The sequence below is a fragment of the Lytechinus variegatus genome, chromosome 11 (assembly GCF_018143015.1).
Source record: "Lytechinus variegatus isolate NC3 chromosome 11, Lvar_3.0, whole genome shotgun sequence".
Lineage (NCBI taxonomy): Eukaryota > Metazoa > Echinodermata > Echinoidea > Temnopleuroida > Toxopneustidae > Lytechinus > Lytechinus variegatus.
Genome location: NC_054750.1, coordinates 34,383,413 through 34,401,287, shown reverse-complemented (window position 1 = coordinate 34,401,287; position 17,875 = coordinate 34,383,413). Strand labels below are relative to the sequence as shown.

The following is a 17,875-nucleotide window of genomic DNA, read 5'->3' as shown; positions in this document are numbered from 1 at the left end:
AAAGGGTACAAAAATGTATTACTACAGTGTACTGCAATATCATTTAACAATAAAATCTTAGCAACTTGTAAAGTATACATGTAAGCTGTTTGATTTTAACCCTCACTAGGTGGGGTTAATGTGATAGTTTATAAAGCCGGAGAGTGGTCTCCTAGCTCCCCCCCATGATCTTGATGTCGAGTGTGCTATCCTCCTGAAAACTGGCATGCATGTTGTCCATGGCATGAAAATTGCATTGTTGATTTTTGAAGAAAAAAAGATTCTATTGATTATACCAATTTAGGCATAATGCATGCATGAAATTCGAAATACCTCGTGCTCTAAGTCAAGAAAAAGTCTAAATATCATAATTTGGTGTCCAGACACTCTCTGTGGACTTTTATGTAAATTTAACATGCTTTTCACACTGCACATATTTTCTTTAACCCCAGGAAATTGGTGGGGCTAAGAGGGGTGGGGGTCTTAGCCCCACCAATTTCCCAGGGTTAGGCTTAGCCCACTTCAGTTTCACACTAAGTTTTAGAATCGTGGGCTAGCATGGTAAATAGAACAGTACTATCTGGTCCTGCATAAAACGGGGTTATGGTTAAACTCATTAAGTTTGTGCACAAAATCATTACTGGAGTTTGTCCAACTACTTCTAAACAAGCATCAAAACTTGTTATCTAATATCTGTAATCTATACTTGAAGTCTCTTTATTTGTACTAGACTCCACCTATTTGTATATGCAACCTCCATATTTCCCCATTCTTACATGTATTTCACTGCCGGGGGGACCACTTCCATTGACGAGTGGATACCATGCGCGACCATGGAGTCTCGAAAAGCACCCTACACAAGTATTTTCTGTATCCTGAAAATGCATCCCTTAACGAGTATTGGCGTGTGAAACCCTACCCGTAACAAGTATAGAAAGAAAACTGTGCTCTTGGCACGAATTCCCTGAATTGAACCACAAACAAGTACAGCGATATTTTAATTGTCACAGACGTTGGTTGTGGGTTTTACCCTTACCTACATCATTGGGTTTAGTATGGCCCCACTTCCCACACCTCGAGTAAATCGTACTCTAAACACGTAGTGTTGACTATTGGGGCAAAAAGTATATCCTTTATAAAACATTTTAGTATCATTTTTTTACACCCTCGCATATCTGAACCTAGCATGTAGCTTTCCTAGTGAAATAGGTAGGGGAAGGCGGGGTAAGTTGAGCCACCAGCCCCAGACCAATAATGAATGAGTCAGACATTGTGGTGGTGTCATGTATTGATGACCCATAGCATAACCCCTAACCCCACCACGTTGTTGTTTCCAACTTTGAAACAAAAAGTAGTTTTTTAGAGGGAAAAATATGAATTTCAGCCAAAAAAGTAAAAATGAGTGCGAAATAGATAAGTGCTTTATAAACCCACACGTCTTTAAATATAATAAATACATGATAACAACATTATTAGTCCAGGTATGGATCTTCATTCTTGTCATAGTCTTTTATATGATGTATGCATACAAAATTATCCCACTAAGTTCGGACTGGGGTAAGTTGAGCCAAACAGCATGGGGCAAGTTGAGCCATGGTAATTCCTATGGTAATGTATCTTAAAAAACAAACAAACCATAAAAATCTATTGAAATGCAGGCTGAAATGAGCAAATTTACATGACTGCTCTTTTCCTTTTACAGGATGTTAGTATCTATAGAGAATTAGCAAGTGAAAAGACTTTAAACAAAAAATTGACATGCTGGTTCTCCCCCATACATTTTGTACATAGTTCTTGTGGCTCAACTTATCCCAGAAGGTGGCTCAAACTTACCCCATATATGGGGCAAGTTGAGCCATTTGACATCATTTTTTTCAAAGGTCACGACTTTCAGTGTGGGGATAGAAAGTTATATATAGGTGGAAAATATTTCAGAAGAATTAAATTTCAAGGCAAGGTACTTATTTCGACAAGATTATTAATCATATCAATTCTAACATGCAAAAAGCAAAAACTGTCACAACTTACCCCGCCTTCCCCTACCTTTTTTTCATTATTTTAGTGTTTTTGACACCCTTATTACATTACGTACGTAACGTGCCCGATCTTAAAAAAAGACATCCTTTTTACGCGTTTCTGGGGTCGCGCATGGTATCCACTCGTCAATGTAAGTGCCCCTCATCATCATTTGAGAGCATTGTAAATTTAATAAGAACTACATTGTACATTAAAACAAAGAGAAATCCTACATAGAGGGAGTCAGAAGCCCGTCTTACAAAGAGTTGCGATTGATCTGATCAATGGCAACTAATGAAAGCCAGCAAAGTCAACATATAAAATGCACGTTTGTTAAAAAAATTCTAGATACATGTATAAGTGTATATCCATAAATTCACTGATTTTGTGACAATTTGGTGTGTTCTCCTTCGTCTACTAAGGACATTTTTCAAATTTCCTGCAGAAAAAATTATGACACTGATTTCCAGGAAGTTATGATTGACTGGATCAATTGTAACTCTTTTTAAGACGGGGCCCGGATGTGCAATTGGAACTGACCTTTCTTCATTTGCACATCAATGTTTCACAGGTATTGGGCTTTTATAAAACTCCAACCAACACAAGAAGATTACAAAAAAAGGCAAGCCCCGTTGCATCAACCTTTTAAATATACTGTCTCACAACATACATTATCCTGAGTCAATAACCTAATATAAATATCATGGCCACTTTATCCAAGGCACCCAAAATTTCCAAAGGAATTTAAACTAACGAATATGTCATGATGACAAACAAGTGAAAGCATATTTCGATTTTCATTTTGAAAGGGATGAATTAAAGTCACAAAAACAAGAATTGAAGTTTGTGAGCAGTAACGGACCGTGACCCGGAGGAGCATTGGAAGGGCACTATATTGTTTGTGAACAATGCTGTGCCCCTCCAATGCTTTGTCTCCTCCGGGTCACGGTCCGCCACTGTTTGTGAGGAAAAAACAGAAATTCAAAGAAATCTTTATTCATAAGGCAAACTAAATTGGCAATTCTTTGGTTAAATATCAATAGTAATATGTCCAAAAAGAGGGTTCAAAATTGTAACTCCACCTCCTTTTCTTAATAGCAACATTCCCCATCAAGTACTGAAATATTGAATGACCCTGTGTTGAATAACATGCACCAATTTTGTTAGTAAATTAATTTATCCTATTGATCAATTGCTTGTGATAAATATTCTAACCTACATGATGTTCTTACAGAAACAAAAACTGATTTCACAAATTTTACATACATGTAACCTTTCAAAGATTTCCATAAATGGATATTACAGTACAATGTAAACGGAAACAGAAAAAAAAGTATATTGAGAAAATTAGGTCTAAAAATTATATCATTTACTGCACGAATGAGTTATTGTGGGAAAGATTTCCAATAATTCATATTCAGTCAAGTCTGCACAAGTCAACCTTTTCCAAGTTGAAGCAGATTTTAATGCCATTTTGCAAAGCATGTGTAATTACATCTTCCAAGTTGTCTTTCACAAAAATTGAAACATTTTTTTTTCAGTCCCCAGACAATGGAAAGAGAAAGACTTGCCTGTAAATTCAATTTTTCCTGTATATACATGTAAGAAATCACTGCACTTGTCAAACATGTCCAAGATTTCTATCAGAAGAGTCTCCAATTGCCAGGCAAAAATAATGTCCATTCCACTTTTGTTTAACTACATGTATAATGTCCAGTTGTGAATTGGATATTAATGTTGCCAGGAGTGTTGATATGTATGAAATAAAAACTATATTTCACTATGGTGTGAAAGTCATATAGATTAAAAGTGATTGTTTTTATATTTCTGACGGAAATCAGCTGTTAAAAAATTATTCAGGCTAACTGAATAAGCTATATTAGCATGTAAAAATATATGTACCCATGTGTATGCTTAAGCTATAACTACCAATCTTTTATCTATGGTAATAATACTTTATTTCAACTACATTTCAATTTTTTCATGGTTTAGGAAAAATGTACTTGAAAATCAAATCATCTACATTACTACTTACTGTACATGTCCTTTTTATGGTGTTAAATATTGCAAACTTTTACTAAACATTGCCATCTAATATATTAGGTATTGCAAGGTCAAACTATGAGAAAGAATTTTCAATAAAGAAAAGGAATACTTGCCATTCTAGACTTGGACATTTTAAAGATAAACAAATAAATATAGCAAAGGAATATAAGAATTATAATTAAATATCCATGTAGTAAACAAAGTAATGAAAATTTTGCCATGAAAAAAATATTTACATGATGAATATAATGATGAAAATAATAGTCAGTTCTTGTATGTGTTCATAACACATTATGAATAACGTCTCTATGCACTTCCAAAGGACTTGGATATTATTACCTCGGCTGTTACAGTAGCTCAAGCAGCCTTTCCATATTTCCTTAAAATCCATATTTTATTGTTGGAAATAGACATACTCCGAAAATTTGCTTTGCCCAACTGACCGTGAGCCTGGCAGCCGCTGTGCAGCGCCAGATCGACGAGGCTATTTCCATTTAATCGTTGAACGCCAAACAAGATAGCAGCAACTCCCATCTTTAAACGTCTTTTTGAGCTGATGCGGCTGGGGTTTGAACTTCCAACCTCCCCGTTGTGAGGCGGATGCTCTACCAACTGAGCCAACACACAGGTTTATACATGTGTACAAATAAGAGTTATCTAACATTAGAACAAGTTTTAACCAACATTAGATAGGCCAGGATGCTGCACTTGATCATTAAGCTGATGCAGGAGATCCTGAATAGAAATTAGATCTTTTTCCAAATCCCAAACGGTATCCCCCGGCGAAGTATTGTTTCTTGGCGATAAGGGGGTGTTCGGGTGCGAGAGCTTGGTGTACGACCCCACTCCATCGCCTATTTCTGAGTCCGATGGGGACAGACTACCCGAGGTAGCCATGTCGTCAGAGTCGAAGGATGGCTGCTTCCCGATGGCTTTCAGCATCATAAGCTTGTCAGGGAAGGGAGTCGTCTCTGGATACATTGAAGAAGAGGGAGCGGGAGTACACGTCCCCGCCACGTATCCACTGTCTGTATACTTAGGCTTAGACGACATCACCATGGCATTGCAGTTTCTGTTGTTGTCACCGTCACCAGGGTTATGCTTACCGTTACCTATCAAGACCGTGCCGGGATTGTTTGTGAAGGCATCAAACCTGAAGTAGCCATCGTCTCCTGCAGGCTTGGTTTGGTAACTGGTCTGCTGCATCACAGGAGGAGGAGACTGCACATAGCCAGAGTCTGTGGGGGAAGGGTGCCGAGGAGGAGGCTCTAAGCTGTCCTCACTGCAGCTGGTGTCCATACTGCTACCGCAGCGCTGCAGCAATCCCGCTACAACCTCCCTGGATCCGCCATCTATTCGGCACAATAACGAGGCGGATGAAACTGGTTCCTCTCCATCATCCATTTCCATGGCAACCATAGGATTGCATTCATCCGAGAGGGAGCCCTTTGATGATAGAGGCGGAGATTGATCTGGGATGGGTGGGCATGGTACTGCATCTCCACCAGCCCTGCCGGCAGGAGGTGTCTCGATGAAGGCAACAGTCTCCATCTCGTCATCGCCATCCTCACCATCATCGTCAACGAAAGGAGGAGGGGGGACACCTACTATGGAATCAAATTCTTCTGTCTCTGGAATCCTTGGCCGAACATCTCCCATGGCAAAGGCTGTTTTCTGCATTGAAGATATAGACATTAATGGTTCAAAATTTCAATTCTCAGAACCTACTGGAATGCAAAATTTGAAAAACTTAATTTATAATTGATTATCCAATAACTTTATCATCAGTACCATCATAGACCATCATCATTCTCATCATCCCCAATGATGACAATGATGATGATCATCATCATCATCAAGATAATAATGATCATAATAATCATGATCACATCATCTTTACCATTATCATCATCATCATCATCATCAACATCAACATCATCATCATCACATTATTGATACTACTTTTTTATACAATTGTATTTCATGGTTTACCTTTAACTTATTCCCGCCCACCTCCTATTGTAAAAAAAGACTGGTTCATTTGGAATTTATCATGTTTCCATGGTAACAGTAATTGACTGAATTGAAAACAAAGAGGAGAAAAATCTTACAAGAACTGAATTATTGCTGATATCAAATGACTGAGTCCATCGAGGTCCATGTTGAACACAGAGATAGGCACATCCTATCAACAAGAGGATGAAGATTGAGAGCAACACCGAAAGGACAATAATCAGAGCTCTAGGGGTCTTACTGGTCATCACCTCTGCAGGAAGAGAAAATCATAAATTGCATATTGGTCATCTCCTTTCCATTTGGTCTAATATATCTATTATCCACTGGGAATAGATATATATTTGTTGATACCAGAAGCAGAACAGTGACTGACTGCAAACTTGTGATTGTTAGACATATGATTGATAAGGATACCATCAATTAAGTAGCAATTGATTGCAAGTTTCTTGCAACACCCTAGTCTATACGGTTAATGAAACAAATTTTCAAAATGATAAAGTTAAAAAGAAGATATTATTAGTGGGAACTAGAACGCTATTGGACCAGGTGTAGATTAAACCAAACAGCAATAAAAATATCTGTGGGTGTTTCACAAAGAGTTACAGATAAATACCAGTTTTCGTAACGAACTCAAAATGAGTTCGAATAGGATCCGATAAAATTACCACCCAAGTGTTTGCATGTATTGATAAAAAATATGTGCCAAGTGGAAGGAAGTGCAAAATTGTTCAGAAATGAGCTAAATAAGCAGGGAATTCCATGTTGGGTCTTTTTCCGAGCAATATTAATACACTGTCCCGCATATGCGTTCCTGTGATAGTGATCAACAGAATTGCCAGTTTTCAGCTAAAATTTCATGATTTCACAAAGATAAATTTATTTCAATGTACCAGATCTAAATCTATAATATTGTGGCAATTAACCTTGGATGGTATTCTGAGATCCATTTTATCTCAGATAAAATAAAATATTTTATCTCCGTTAAAATCAGTGAGATAAAATACCCGTAAAATCTCTCCGAATTGGTATTCTGAGAACAATTTCATCTTCATTTTATCTCTGTAAGACACACCTATTTTTTAATCAATATTCAATTAGAAACGCACTTTGTTAGCTCTCTCATATCACTCAACCAATGGAAATCCATTACGCTAGGTGTGGCGAAGGGATGAGATTGTGTCAATTTGTTGAATTCAATACGCTTGCGCGTCTTTACAGAGATTTCTTTTTAAAAACAAGTAGAATGCCTCTGGCCGTCTCACCTGCATCACAAGATTCAATTTAGCAGCAGTGTTGACTTTGAAAACTACTATAACTTGCACAAGATGTTCAGTGATAATTGGTTACTCTTATTTCCACGCTTTATGAACTAGACCAATACACTTACAGAGATATGGTAATTCAACAAATACCCCCAACGTGGCAAAAGTTCATTGACCTTAAATGACCTTTGACCTTAATCATGTGACCTGAAACTCACACAGGATGTTCAGTGATAGTTAATTACTCTTATGTCCAAGTTTCATGAGTCAGATCCATAAACTTTCAAAGTTATGATGGTAATTCAACTGATACCCTATTATGGCCAAAGTTCATTGACCCTAAATGACCTTTGACCTTGATCATGTGACCTGAAACTTGCACAGGATATTAAGTGATACTTGATTACTATTATGTCCAAGTTTCATGAATCAGATCCATAAACTTACAAAGTTATGATGGTAATACAACAGATACCCCCAATTCGGCCAAAGTTCATTGACCCTAAATGACCTTTGACCTTGATCATGTGACGAGAAACTCATGCAGGATGTTCAGTGATACTTGATTGACCTTATGTCCAAGTTTTATGAACTAGGTCCATATATTTTCTAAGTTATGATGACATTTCAAAAACTTAAACTTAGGTTAAGATTTTGATGTTGATTCCCCCAACATGGTCTAAGTTCAATGACCCTAAATGACCTTTGACCTTGGTCATCTGACATGAAACTCAGGCAGGATGTTCAGTAATACTTGATTAACCTTATGGCCAAGTTTCATGAACTAGGTCCATATACTTTCTAAGTTATGCTGTCGGAAAAGCGGCGCCTATAGTCTCACTCTGCTATGCAGGTGAGACAAAAATGGCAATACCTCATCTTTTTTCTGAAGAGTATGCGCATCACATCTTTTTAAGCATCATTTCAAAGACAATATAGTCAAGAAATGTCTTATGAAATGCTTCCTGATTGTACAGGAATAACTTTAAGGTGTTGTTCTCAATGAATATACCATTTTTTTATTTCCATGCCAACATTTGGAGTTAATTCACCTAGAAATATTGACAAAATCAATGTCGCGGGGATAAAATAGACCCTACCCTCTTTTAAGTTTATTTCATTTTTTCTTCAAAGTAACTTGGGCACAAGCACATCACCCGCCTTGCAAATGGCCAGATACGCCATGGGTATGTCTACGCAGCCACTGCTCTGTTGCGTATCATCATAGATACGCAAGATAAAATTTTACATTTTATATGAGAGATAAAATGTCTCAGAATACCAATTTCATTTTAAGAGATAAAATATTTTAAAGATAAAATGACCTCAGAATACCGCCCCTTGATTTAAAGACTTTTTCATGAAATAATTGTTTGCTGCAACTACTGTCTTTTACCTTGAAGTATGACTATGTCAAATGTCTCGTTGCGCGTGACATAAAATGCATGACCACATTAGTCACATCATGGAAAGAGTATGCGCACTACTACTGAAAGCGCTTAGACCCGTCGTTCCAATACATTAAGCGCTATACAGTGCGTATCAAAAAAAAGTTTACACTTTGAAAAAGCCCTGGGAATTAAAAAATATACATCAAGCGGGTAATTTTATCATATATAATATTGGGTATGGGTCTCATTTATCCGATGAAAGTAAAAGTTTTGACAGAATGTTACACTAGAGTGAGCACGGTCCATTTTTGTAAAGCTCACAGAATTCTGTTTGCGCAGAAATGGTCGTTTTCACGCAGTGTCAAGGGGAAAGGGCGAAATCAAACTTACCCTGCGAAACATTTCTCATACATTTCCCTTGCACTTTTAGTCAATTTAAATAAAACGGATTCATTCAAGCATTTTGTAAAAATTTGCCACCCAAATTGAAAGTTCAACATTTAGTAAGCACAGCCTTTACCCTTTTTGTGTCAGCTGGATCTGAGGACATAACTTAATCTGAACAAAATTTTTATCACACATCTCCAGCATTTTTTCACTAAGTTTTTATCATTTAAAGGGTGTTTACATTTCATGTTTCATTTAATTCTTGTTTCTCCACACTTTTCCCAAGCTTGAGAATGATTAACAAAATGAAAATCAAGCCTGTAAGCCATTTCATGTAAATCACAGCCAGAGTGTAAAGCACATATCGTCACGATGGCCTCGGTGTGTGGGGGAGTGGGGTGGGGCGCAATGCACTCTTCGAAGTGTTTTGGGCAAGGAAACAAGTTTAAAAAGCTAAAAGATATCTTCAAATCAACTTACTAGCTAAATTCTACGTGTTAATCATGATTAAGGTCTACTTTTATTCGCATAACTATTACAAAGTTCTGCGCAAATCATTTTTCACTAACTTTTCAAAAGTAAGTGCTGCTCATTCAAGCGGAAATATTTTTCGACAGTTATATCGTCATTTGCATAAATGGATCTGTACCAATGTTAAAATGTGAAAAAACTTCAGGATATTTCAAATATATAATTTTACAGGGTTTTTCTACGTGTAAACTTTTTTTTGATACGCACTGTATAAAAGATTAATATTATTTGTAGACCACATATCAATTGAAAAAAGACCAAAATCATGGGTACTACATTGGAGCTGTCAGAGCTTTGATCATTCTTTAATGTACAAAATTCATTCATGTGAGGACCTCTTGGTCTAGTGGTAGTATGACTCTCGTCTTTCAATTTGAGAGATGGGGGTTCAATTCCTAGCAATGGCATGTTTTCCTTCAGCAAGAAATTTACCCACATTGTGCTGCACTCAACCCAGGTGATGTGAATGGGTATCCAGTAGGAAGAAATTCCTTGAATGCATGAGTGCCTATGTAGCTTAGCTAAAGCTTGGGTAATAATAATAACAGGGACTGTTGGGAGAATCGTATTCAGAACTGAAGTGGCTACCCAGGGTAAATATACCATCATTATTATCATTACTACTTTAAATATGCAAGCAAAATTTTCATTGGTTATTATGTTATTTAACTATTTATGATAATGTTCCACAAATTTTGGTTTGGTTCAATAAGGTCTGATTTGAGAGTGACAAAGAAGAAAATCTGGTCACATTGAAATGAACAAACAGTGAAAATTCTATTGAAACCATCCTATTTCATCATCATCTGTATATCAAATTTGAAATGATAACAATCAAATCATGAACCAATTTATACAACTCCTACAATTTGGAACAGAAAAGTGTCAGCACTTTGCATTCCTCGAAAGTGCTCATGAAGTTTGTCTTTTATGCTCAATTACCATGGTGACGGTACTTATCAGCTTATCAAAAGCAAAGAATGCACCCGAATTTTCTATAAACAATGTCACTAACAACCTTGGTTAAATAGAGAAAAACCCAGGGCCTCATTGCATAAACAGTTCTATCACATTACCTTGCCATTCAATGGCATGGTCATAATACCCGACAGCCAATCAATATCAAGGAATCAATGATGGTAACCATTAAATGGCAAGTGGTATATTTCATGCAACAGGGCCCAGAATACGCTAGTACAGAAAAACTGTGAGAAAAATACAACTTAGACATATCAATTATTAACTACTTGTACAAATTTGCTACTCTAAAACAGGGGTTTTTTCTCTTCATTCTTTCAAACTATGTAAATCACATAGCGACTTCATCATCATCATCATCATCACCATGATGCCATCATCATCATCACCATCATAATCATCATCAATACAATCATCATCATTAGTAGAACAATTACCTGTTGAAACTTGCAACCCTTTGAATGGTGGCGCACTCCCATTATGTATCATTGGAGTAATGGTGGCAGCGTACACAGCGCCCGTTACTCTAGTATCAAGTCGGAAGGATGTGGTGTTTGTCGTACCCAATGACTTTTCCTCGGCCGATACATCATAGTATACAATACAATCACGGGTGTGAATAGACCATGGGTGATCCCAGTTTAAGAGCCAGACACCAGGCTCCAGTTCTGTAGTGGTTAGGTTCAGGGGCCTCGACTCCGCTTGCTCTGAGAATGAATTTGATTCAAAATTGGTGGATAAATTCAGTAAGCAGCTCCAGATTCATTAATGTCAATATTTTCAAGGAAATTTCACTTCTCTGCAGAGGACATTTTAAAGGACAAGTCCACCCCAACAAAAACTTGATTGAATAAAAAGAGAAAAATTCAACAATCATAACACTGAAAAATTCATCAAAATCAGATGTAAAATGAGAAAGTTTTGACATTTTATGTGAAATGAAGTTTCGCTTCATTTCACACAACAGTTATATGCACATCTCGGTCAGTATGCAAATGAGGGAACTGATGACATCACTCACTATTCCTTTTGTATTTATTCTATGAAATATTTTGATTTTCTCGTCATTATCATGTGAAATGAAGTTTCATTCCTCCCTGAACACGTGGAATTCCATTATTTTGTGTTTCAGGCAAGGAGGTCCTAATCATCAAATTCTTAAAAATTGAAATATTGTATAATTCAAACAATAAAAAACAAAAGAAATAGTGAGTGACATCATTGACTCTCTCATTTGGAAGTAACTGGCTCGTTCATAATAACTATTTTGTTAAAAATTAGCGAAACTTTGAAATGCCATAACTTTCTTATTTTACATCCGATTTTGATGAAATTTTCAGCATTGTGCTTGTCTGATTTTTCTCTACCGATTCAAATCAACATTTTTCTGAGGTGGACTTGACCTTTGAAATACAGCATCTGCTTAAAAATAATTTGTCTTTAAAGTGCACGACAAATCTCCAAAGCCAATGAAAAGGGCATTGACCCGTGTCATAAGGGCATCAAAGGCAAGAGTCATTGGTGACATGTAATCAATTTAAGAACTGAAATACATGTACACAAAAGAGGAGTACACAGAAGCAAACGATGCATGTATGAATATACAGCATATCTAGAAAATATTTTGAACAAGCATACAGTTTATATGTTACAGTTGCTGCCTTTCCATAATTGTATTTGATCGGATCAATCACAACTCTTGTAAGACAGGGCCCAGGGATCCGCAGCAGAAAGAGTTGAGATCAAACGCAACTCAAAAATCTTGCGCAACTTGATTTTCTGTCAATGAAGCACCAATTTTGGGGACTTGCGCTAGGTATTTTGACCTGCCTTTAAACGCAACTCTTTCTGCAACAGGCCCCAGATCTTTGTAGACTAAAATACTCATTGTTATTCCAAGCAGCTATTTTTTTTTGTCTTTCTCTTCTTTTTTTCAAAATTTGATTATAAAGTGGTAGATAGGAAATGCACTGCACGATGTTAAACAGAACAAATTTGGGATATCTAATAGAGTACAAGAATGGGTAATCAGTACCCTGTCTTACAAAGAGTTGCGATTGATCCGATCAATCTCAACGGAATGGAAATCCATCATTGTCATAATTTTTTTATACCAAAATCTGCAAAATTTCCTTTACAACCAAAGGGGAACGCACCAAATAATAAAGACAGCAATGAATGTATGAGTATGCATCATCATCTGGAAAACATTTTGAGAAAACATGCATTTTAAATATTGTTGTTGCTGGCTTTCCATAGTTGTAGTTGAATTATAGCCCCCTGACTTAAAGATAAATTCCAGTTTTGGTAACGATCTCAAAATGACTTTTTACAGAATCTAATATAATGACCACCCAAGTGTCTGTTTGTATGAATAAAAAATATGTGCCAAAGGATTCTGGGAAAAATCGTGTAATTGCTGAGAAATAAGCAAAATAAGCGTGGATTCGGTCACTTCCGTCGGGTCTTTATTACAGCAATAATAATACACTGTCCCACGTGTGCCTATCTGTGTTGGTGATCTTCAGTGTGAACGTTTTTTAGCGTAGATTTCAAGATTTCACAAAGTTCAGTTTATGTAACTGTACCAGATCTAGATCCTCGATGATTTTCTGACAATTAAGCCTGGTTTTACAGACTTTCTCATGAAATCAGCGTTTACTACAACTACTGGAATTTCTCTTTAAATTTGCGTGTAGTATTCTGTATAAGAGAAATGAAGATATTCCCCCATCTCGAAGGAAAAAAAAGGCCTGTATTTTGAAGTCCAGCGTAACTTAGACCATGCTCTAATTCCGTTCTTAACGAATGAGAAACTGAAAATGTAAAAAAATTTTTACATTTTATGTGTCTTATGTTTACTGTGCTTTTCCTCCATATTCTAATTATAAAGAAAACAACTTTAGTTATAATGAGACCATTATGATTGCGTGTCAATTGAGCTGTTAAATTGAACATGACATAGTTGTACTGTTAAGACATTTTTGTACCAATCGGCTCTCCATACTTAAAACATTAGAACCAATGTTTAAAAACTTTAAATCAAATCCGAGTACAGAATACTGGCCAAAGAATATTACTCACTGGCCTTCAAGACCTCAAACTGGTAAACCGAGCTAGACCTGCCGCCAACAGAGTTATTAGCAAAGACCTTGACCTCGTAAGCGTCCCACCTTGAGATATTCTCTTTGGTTACTTCCTTGAAGTCCGGAGGAGGCGACGGGAGTTCCAGGACCTCGCAGTTCCACTTTTCATCTTGGTTGCTGGAGACAGCTCGGTAGCAGATGTCGTAGTACAGGAGTATTCCATGTCGGTCATCCACTGGCGGAGGCTGGGGGAGGAAGATAAAGGACCAAGCAGAAGTAAGGGTGTGATTCACAACTTCAATTTATATTGTGATTCGAATGCTCGTTAGTTGCACAAGTTAACAAAATATGAAAATGTGAGTATCAATAACTTACATAATGTACATTCTTATCTCTTTTGTATTTCATTAAATGACATCTATCATAAACCATAAATGAAATCAGAAAAAAAAATCACCTCTTCAATGAGTCAAACCATATTCAATATAGTGGCCGGAGAAAATTGAAATATTTCACATTTCTCAGATAAGAATACAAAAAAGAACTAGCATTCAGTGTAATGCTAGTTTAAGTGGATATGATCTTTAACCCTTAATATGCGACCCTTGACCTCTGCATACTTCATACCTGGATGGTGAAAGTGATATTTCTCATGTCCGGGTTGTCACATCCTAGTCCACTAGAACTTCTTTTCACAATAGTCGGGCCACTCGAAGGAACTTTAGAATGCAAAATAGGATAAGACAAGATTTTATCAACTTCTACTGATCAGAAGAATGAGAGTTTAACTTTAATGAATATATTTACAATTAGTATGTGCATAGAAATGAATGTATGTGCATAAGAATAAACAAAATAAATTTACATTAATGTGTATCAAAATAAACACATTACAATAATGAATACATGTGCACAAAAATTAAGACAATTTAAAATGAGAAATACAATGTTTGTATTATGGCAGTACATACAGTATTACAAAAGACAAACTTAATAACAATAAGAACAACAAAACCCAATACAAAGAAATTATGTTAAGCACAACCACATGATAAACATACTGGTTGTTTAAAACCACCTGACACATAGAATGTGTATCACTATGGAAGGCATGGTAATTGCATTACTATCAAGAAACCTTAAAAGAATGCCATCATGCTCACAGCAGCAATAAATCATATGCAGCCATAATGAATGATCAGTATAAAAGAAGTTTTAACAATGAGAACTGGTCCTCCTGTCAGAATGAAAATGTTCAAATATGGATTCTCAAACAAGTACATGCAAGTCGGTACCCCAACCCTTGCCAGATCACAGATATTGCACATAATTCAAAATACTTTGATTGGAAAATGAAATCCATATTATCACTCTACAGTGTGTCCCAGAATAAACGAAACCGAGATTTAGCGATCATTTTTCATAACTTAATCATAAATAGAATAGAAAAATGACCTACCAATTTAAAGCTGAGAATCTCCTCTTTCATCTGATATTACTAAGGTTATTTCTTATTCACGCATGAGTGAGCAAAAACAATTTGAAGAATAGATACCAAAAACTCATTTGGCGGGGGGTATCTGGGTTTCAAAAAGAAAACCACATTTCTGAAAAGTTCAATATCTGCTCTTTAATTTGGTGCCTAAATTACAGAAAATGGTCAAGAAATAAAAAAGTTCTGGCCATTTGAAATAAGGCTTGTATTTCCATAATTTCATGAGATAAACGTGTTTTCACCGGTTTCCCACAGAAGCTTTCGCATGGTGAACAAAAGTTTTAATGCATGGCTGATCGTCAACAAAACAGAGTGTCGAGTGAGTTTGAAAGCCAGCCTGGAGAACCTCTTCATTTTATGAAATTATTGAAATTCAAGCCTTATTTCAAATGACCAGAACTTTGTTATTTCTTGATCATTTTCTGTGATTTAGGTATCAAATTAAAGAGGAAATATTGAACTTTTCAAAAATGTGGGTTTCTTTTTGAAACCCAAATACCCCCCGCCAAATGAGTTTTTGGTATCCTTTTTTCAAATTGTTTTTGCTCACTCATGCGTGAATAAGAAATAATCTAAGTAATATCAGATGAATGAGGAGATTCTCAGCTTTAAAATGGTAGGTCATTTGTCTATTTTATTTATGATTAAGTAATGATAAATGATCGCTAAATCTCGGTTTCGTTTTTTCTGGGACAATGAAATCCATATTAGCACTGTATAATACTGACTCTGGTCCAATATTTTCATTGTTTTTCGTCATAGAATTAAAAAGGGTAATTGGTTTTCATTTTGAAAAAGTTCCATCTTGTCCAACAGTCACCTTGGCCAAACAGTCTCCTGGGGCCCGTTTCTCAACACCTGGGGGGTGTTTCACAAAGATTTAAGTATGACTTAGAGTCGCACTTAAATACCGGGTTGCGTACGGTATGAAAGGCTTGGCCGCATTAGTCAGATCATGTCATGAGGACGCGCACTACTGCGTATCTATCAATAAGATCGCGCGTTGCATATCTTGTACGCGTCGGCATTTAAGTGCGACTTAAGTCCTACTTAAATCTTTGTGAAACACCCCCCTGGACAAGTTAGTCATATCTTTATCCACCAACCACGGAGTTGGTTCCAATCTTACTAAACCCGTTTCTCGAAAGGCTTCCTAACTAAAATACTTTGATGTCGATATTATCGGTAAAACGAGCAGACGAGACGTAGCCTTTGTCACAAAAAAGCATAATTTTCAAAAAGAAAAATTATAACAAAATTGCAAATATTGTGATGAATTGGGAATTTCATCTTTGAAGAATAATAGCACAGGTATATTATACACCATACATACTTAGACCATGAAGACTTGAGCATTCAATTGCTGAGAAAATGGAATTATGAATAATTGATCTCGTGACTAAAAAATCACAGGTGGACATTGAGATGGGTACCCCCGGGTATCCAATTTTAATAGTTTACGAAAGTAAAACCAAAATGGTTTTCGTTGTAAAATGATGATAATTATACGGTATTTTACGATTCCAAACATCATCAAAATATAGTTTAGCAATTTTCTTTTAAATCTTAGATACTGAAACTTAGTATTTGACAAATAATTAGAGCTAGAATTTATCAAAATGTTAATAGGGGTCTGAAAACGACAAATACGAGTCCATTTATGGATGGCCTGACGTGGTAGAATCTTTATCAAATAAATTATTTTACTCGAATGGTTTTGTGGAGTATTACTAACAGTTTTTGTAGATTCTTTGTATTACAATGATCATAGAATGCATTATCCAACTTGTTTTTTGATGTAATTTCAACATCTTTGATTGATTACGTAAGATTATAATTTTCTCATTTCTAGGCACTTTTGCATGTCATAGTCTACCCACATGGTGCCACTAATTCATTAAGAAAGAAGTTGTGACAGGTTCGGAGGTGTCATAAATATTTAGTGAGGTTGTTGTACACGATCTTGGTAAAGAGGGCTTCGTGAAACGGTTAGCGGACAAGTAGCTAACTATCTCCGATTTAGTCAAGAAGTTAGACTTATGACGGTGTTGAGAAACGGGCCCCAGAGCTCCATAACACAAAGGTTTGCGCTGAATTGCAAATATGAAAGAGCTGCACTGATCGACTCCCGGTCAGTATTTTAAACAGAGTGGACATGCAATGATGATTTTGACTGGTCATTGGTATTGATTGCAAACCTGTGTTACAAAGCCCAGACCGATTGAACTAAAATTATGTCATTTGTAACTTTTGACACACTAATGCAGACCTTCATTTTTGAGGAGCGCGATCGCACTGGCGCTCCTACCGCGCTCCTTAAATAAGAAGAGCAAAAAATCACGCTCCTCAAAAAAAAAAAAAAATTGCAAGAATTTCACATTTCACATCTTTAAATCCATAAAATGGCCTTCTTTTTTCCATAATTCCTTGAAATTACTTTGATTTAGTTGAAATCTATCAGAAAAATTAAGAATATTCATCTCTTTCCCGACTCTGATTTTAATTTAATCCGGTAAATATTGCAGTCCCATGTAGTCCCATATGTAGATTTTCGTGGCAACACCATGGAAGTCTACATGTGGGACTACGTACGACATCTTGTAAATGTATTGACGTGACCCAGGCCTAGTTTCACCACAGATTAATAGCTAACACAGCTGTTACATATAGAAAAATCTACAATTTATC

The 17,875-nt window shown here is 36.3% G+C and overlaps 1 protein-coding gene across 1 annotated transcript in view; it reads right to left on the bottom strand.

Annotated features, from left to right (window-relative positions):
- Positions 1-4,504: 4,504 nt before the first annotated feature.
- LOC121423892 overlaps positions 4,505-17,875 on the bottom strand; it is a 28,060-nt gene continuing 14,689 nt past the window's right edge. Inside the window, exons 6-10 of the mRNA XM_041619422.1 lie at positions 14,320-14,411; positions 13,691-13,937; positions 11,044-11,313; positions 6,153-6,307; positions 4,505-5,715 (exon numbers count right to left, since the gene is read on the bottom strand). Coding sequence (XP_041475356.1) covers positions 4,717-5,715; positions 6,153-6,307; positions 11,044-11,313; positions 13,691-13,937; positions 14,320-14,411 — 1,763 coding nt within the window. The 3' untranslated portion in view covers positions 4,505-4,716. The remainder of the gene's footprint in view (positions 5,716-6,152; positions 6,308-11,043; positions 11,314-13,690; positions 13,938-14,319; positions 14,412-17,875) is intronic.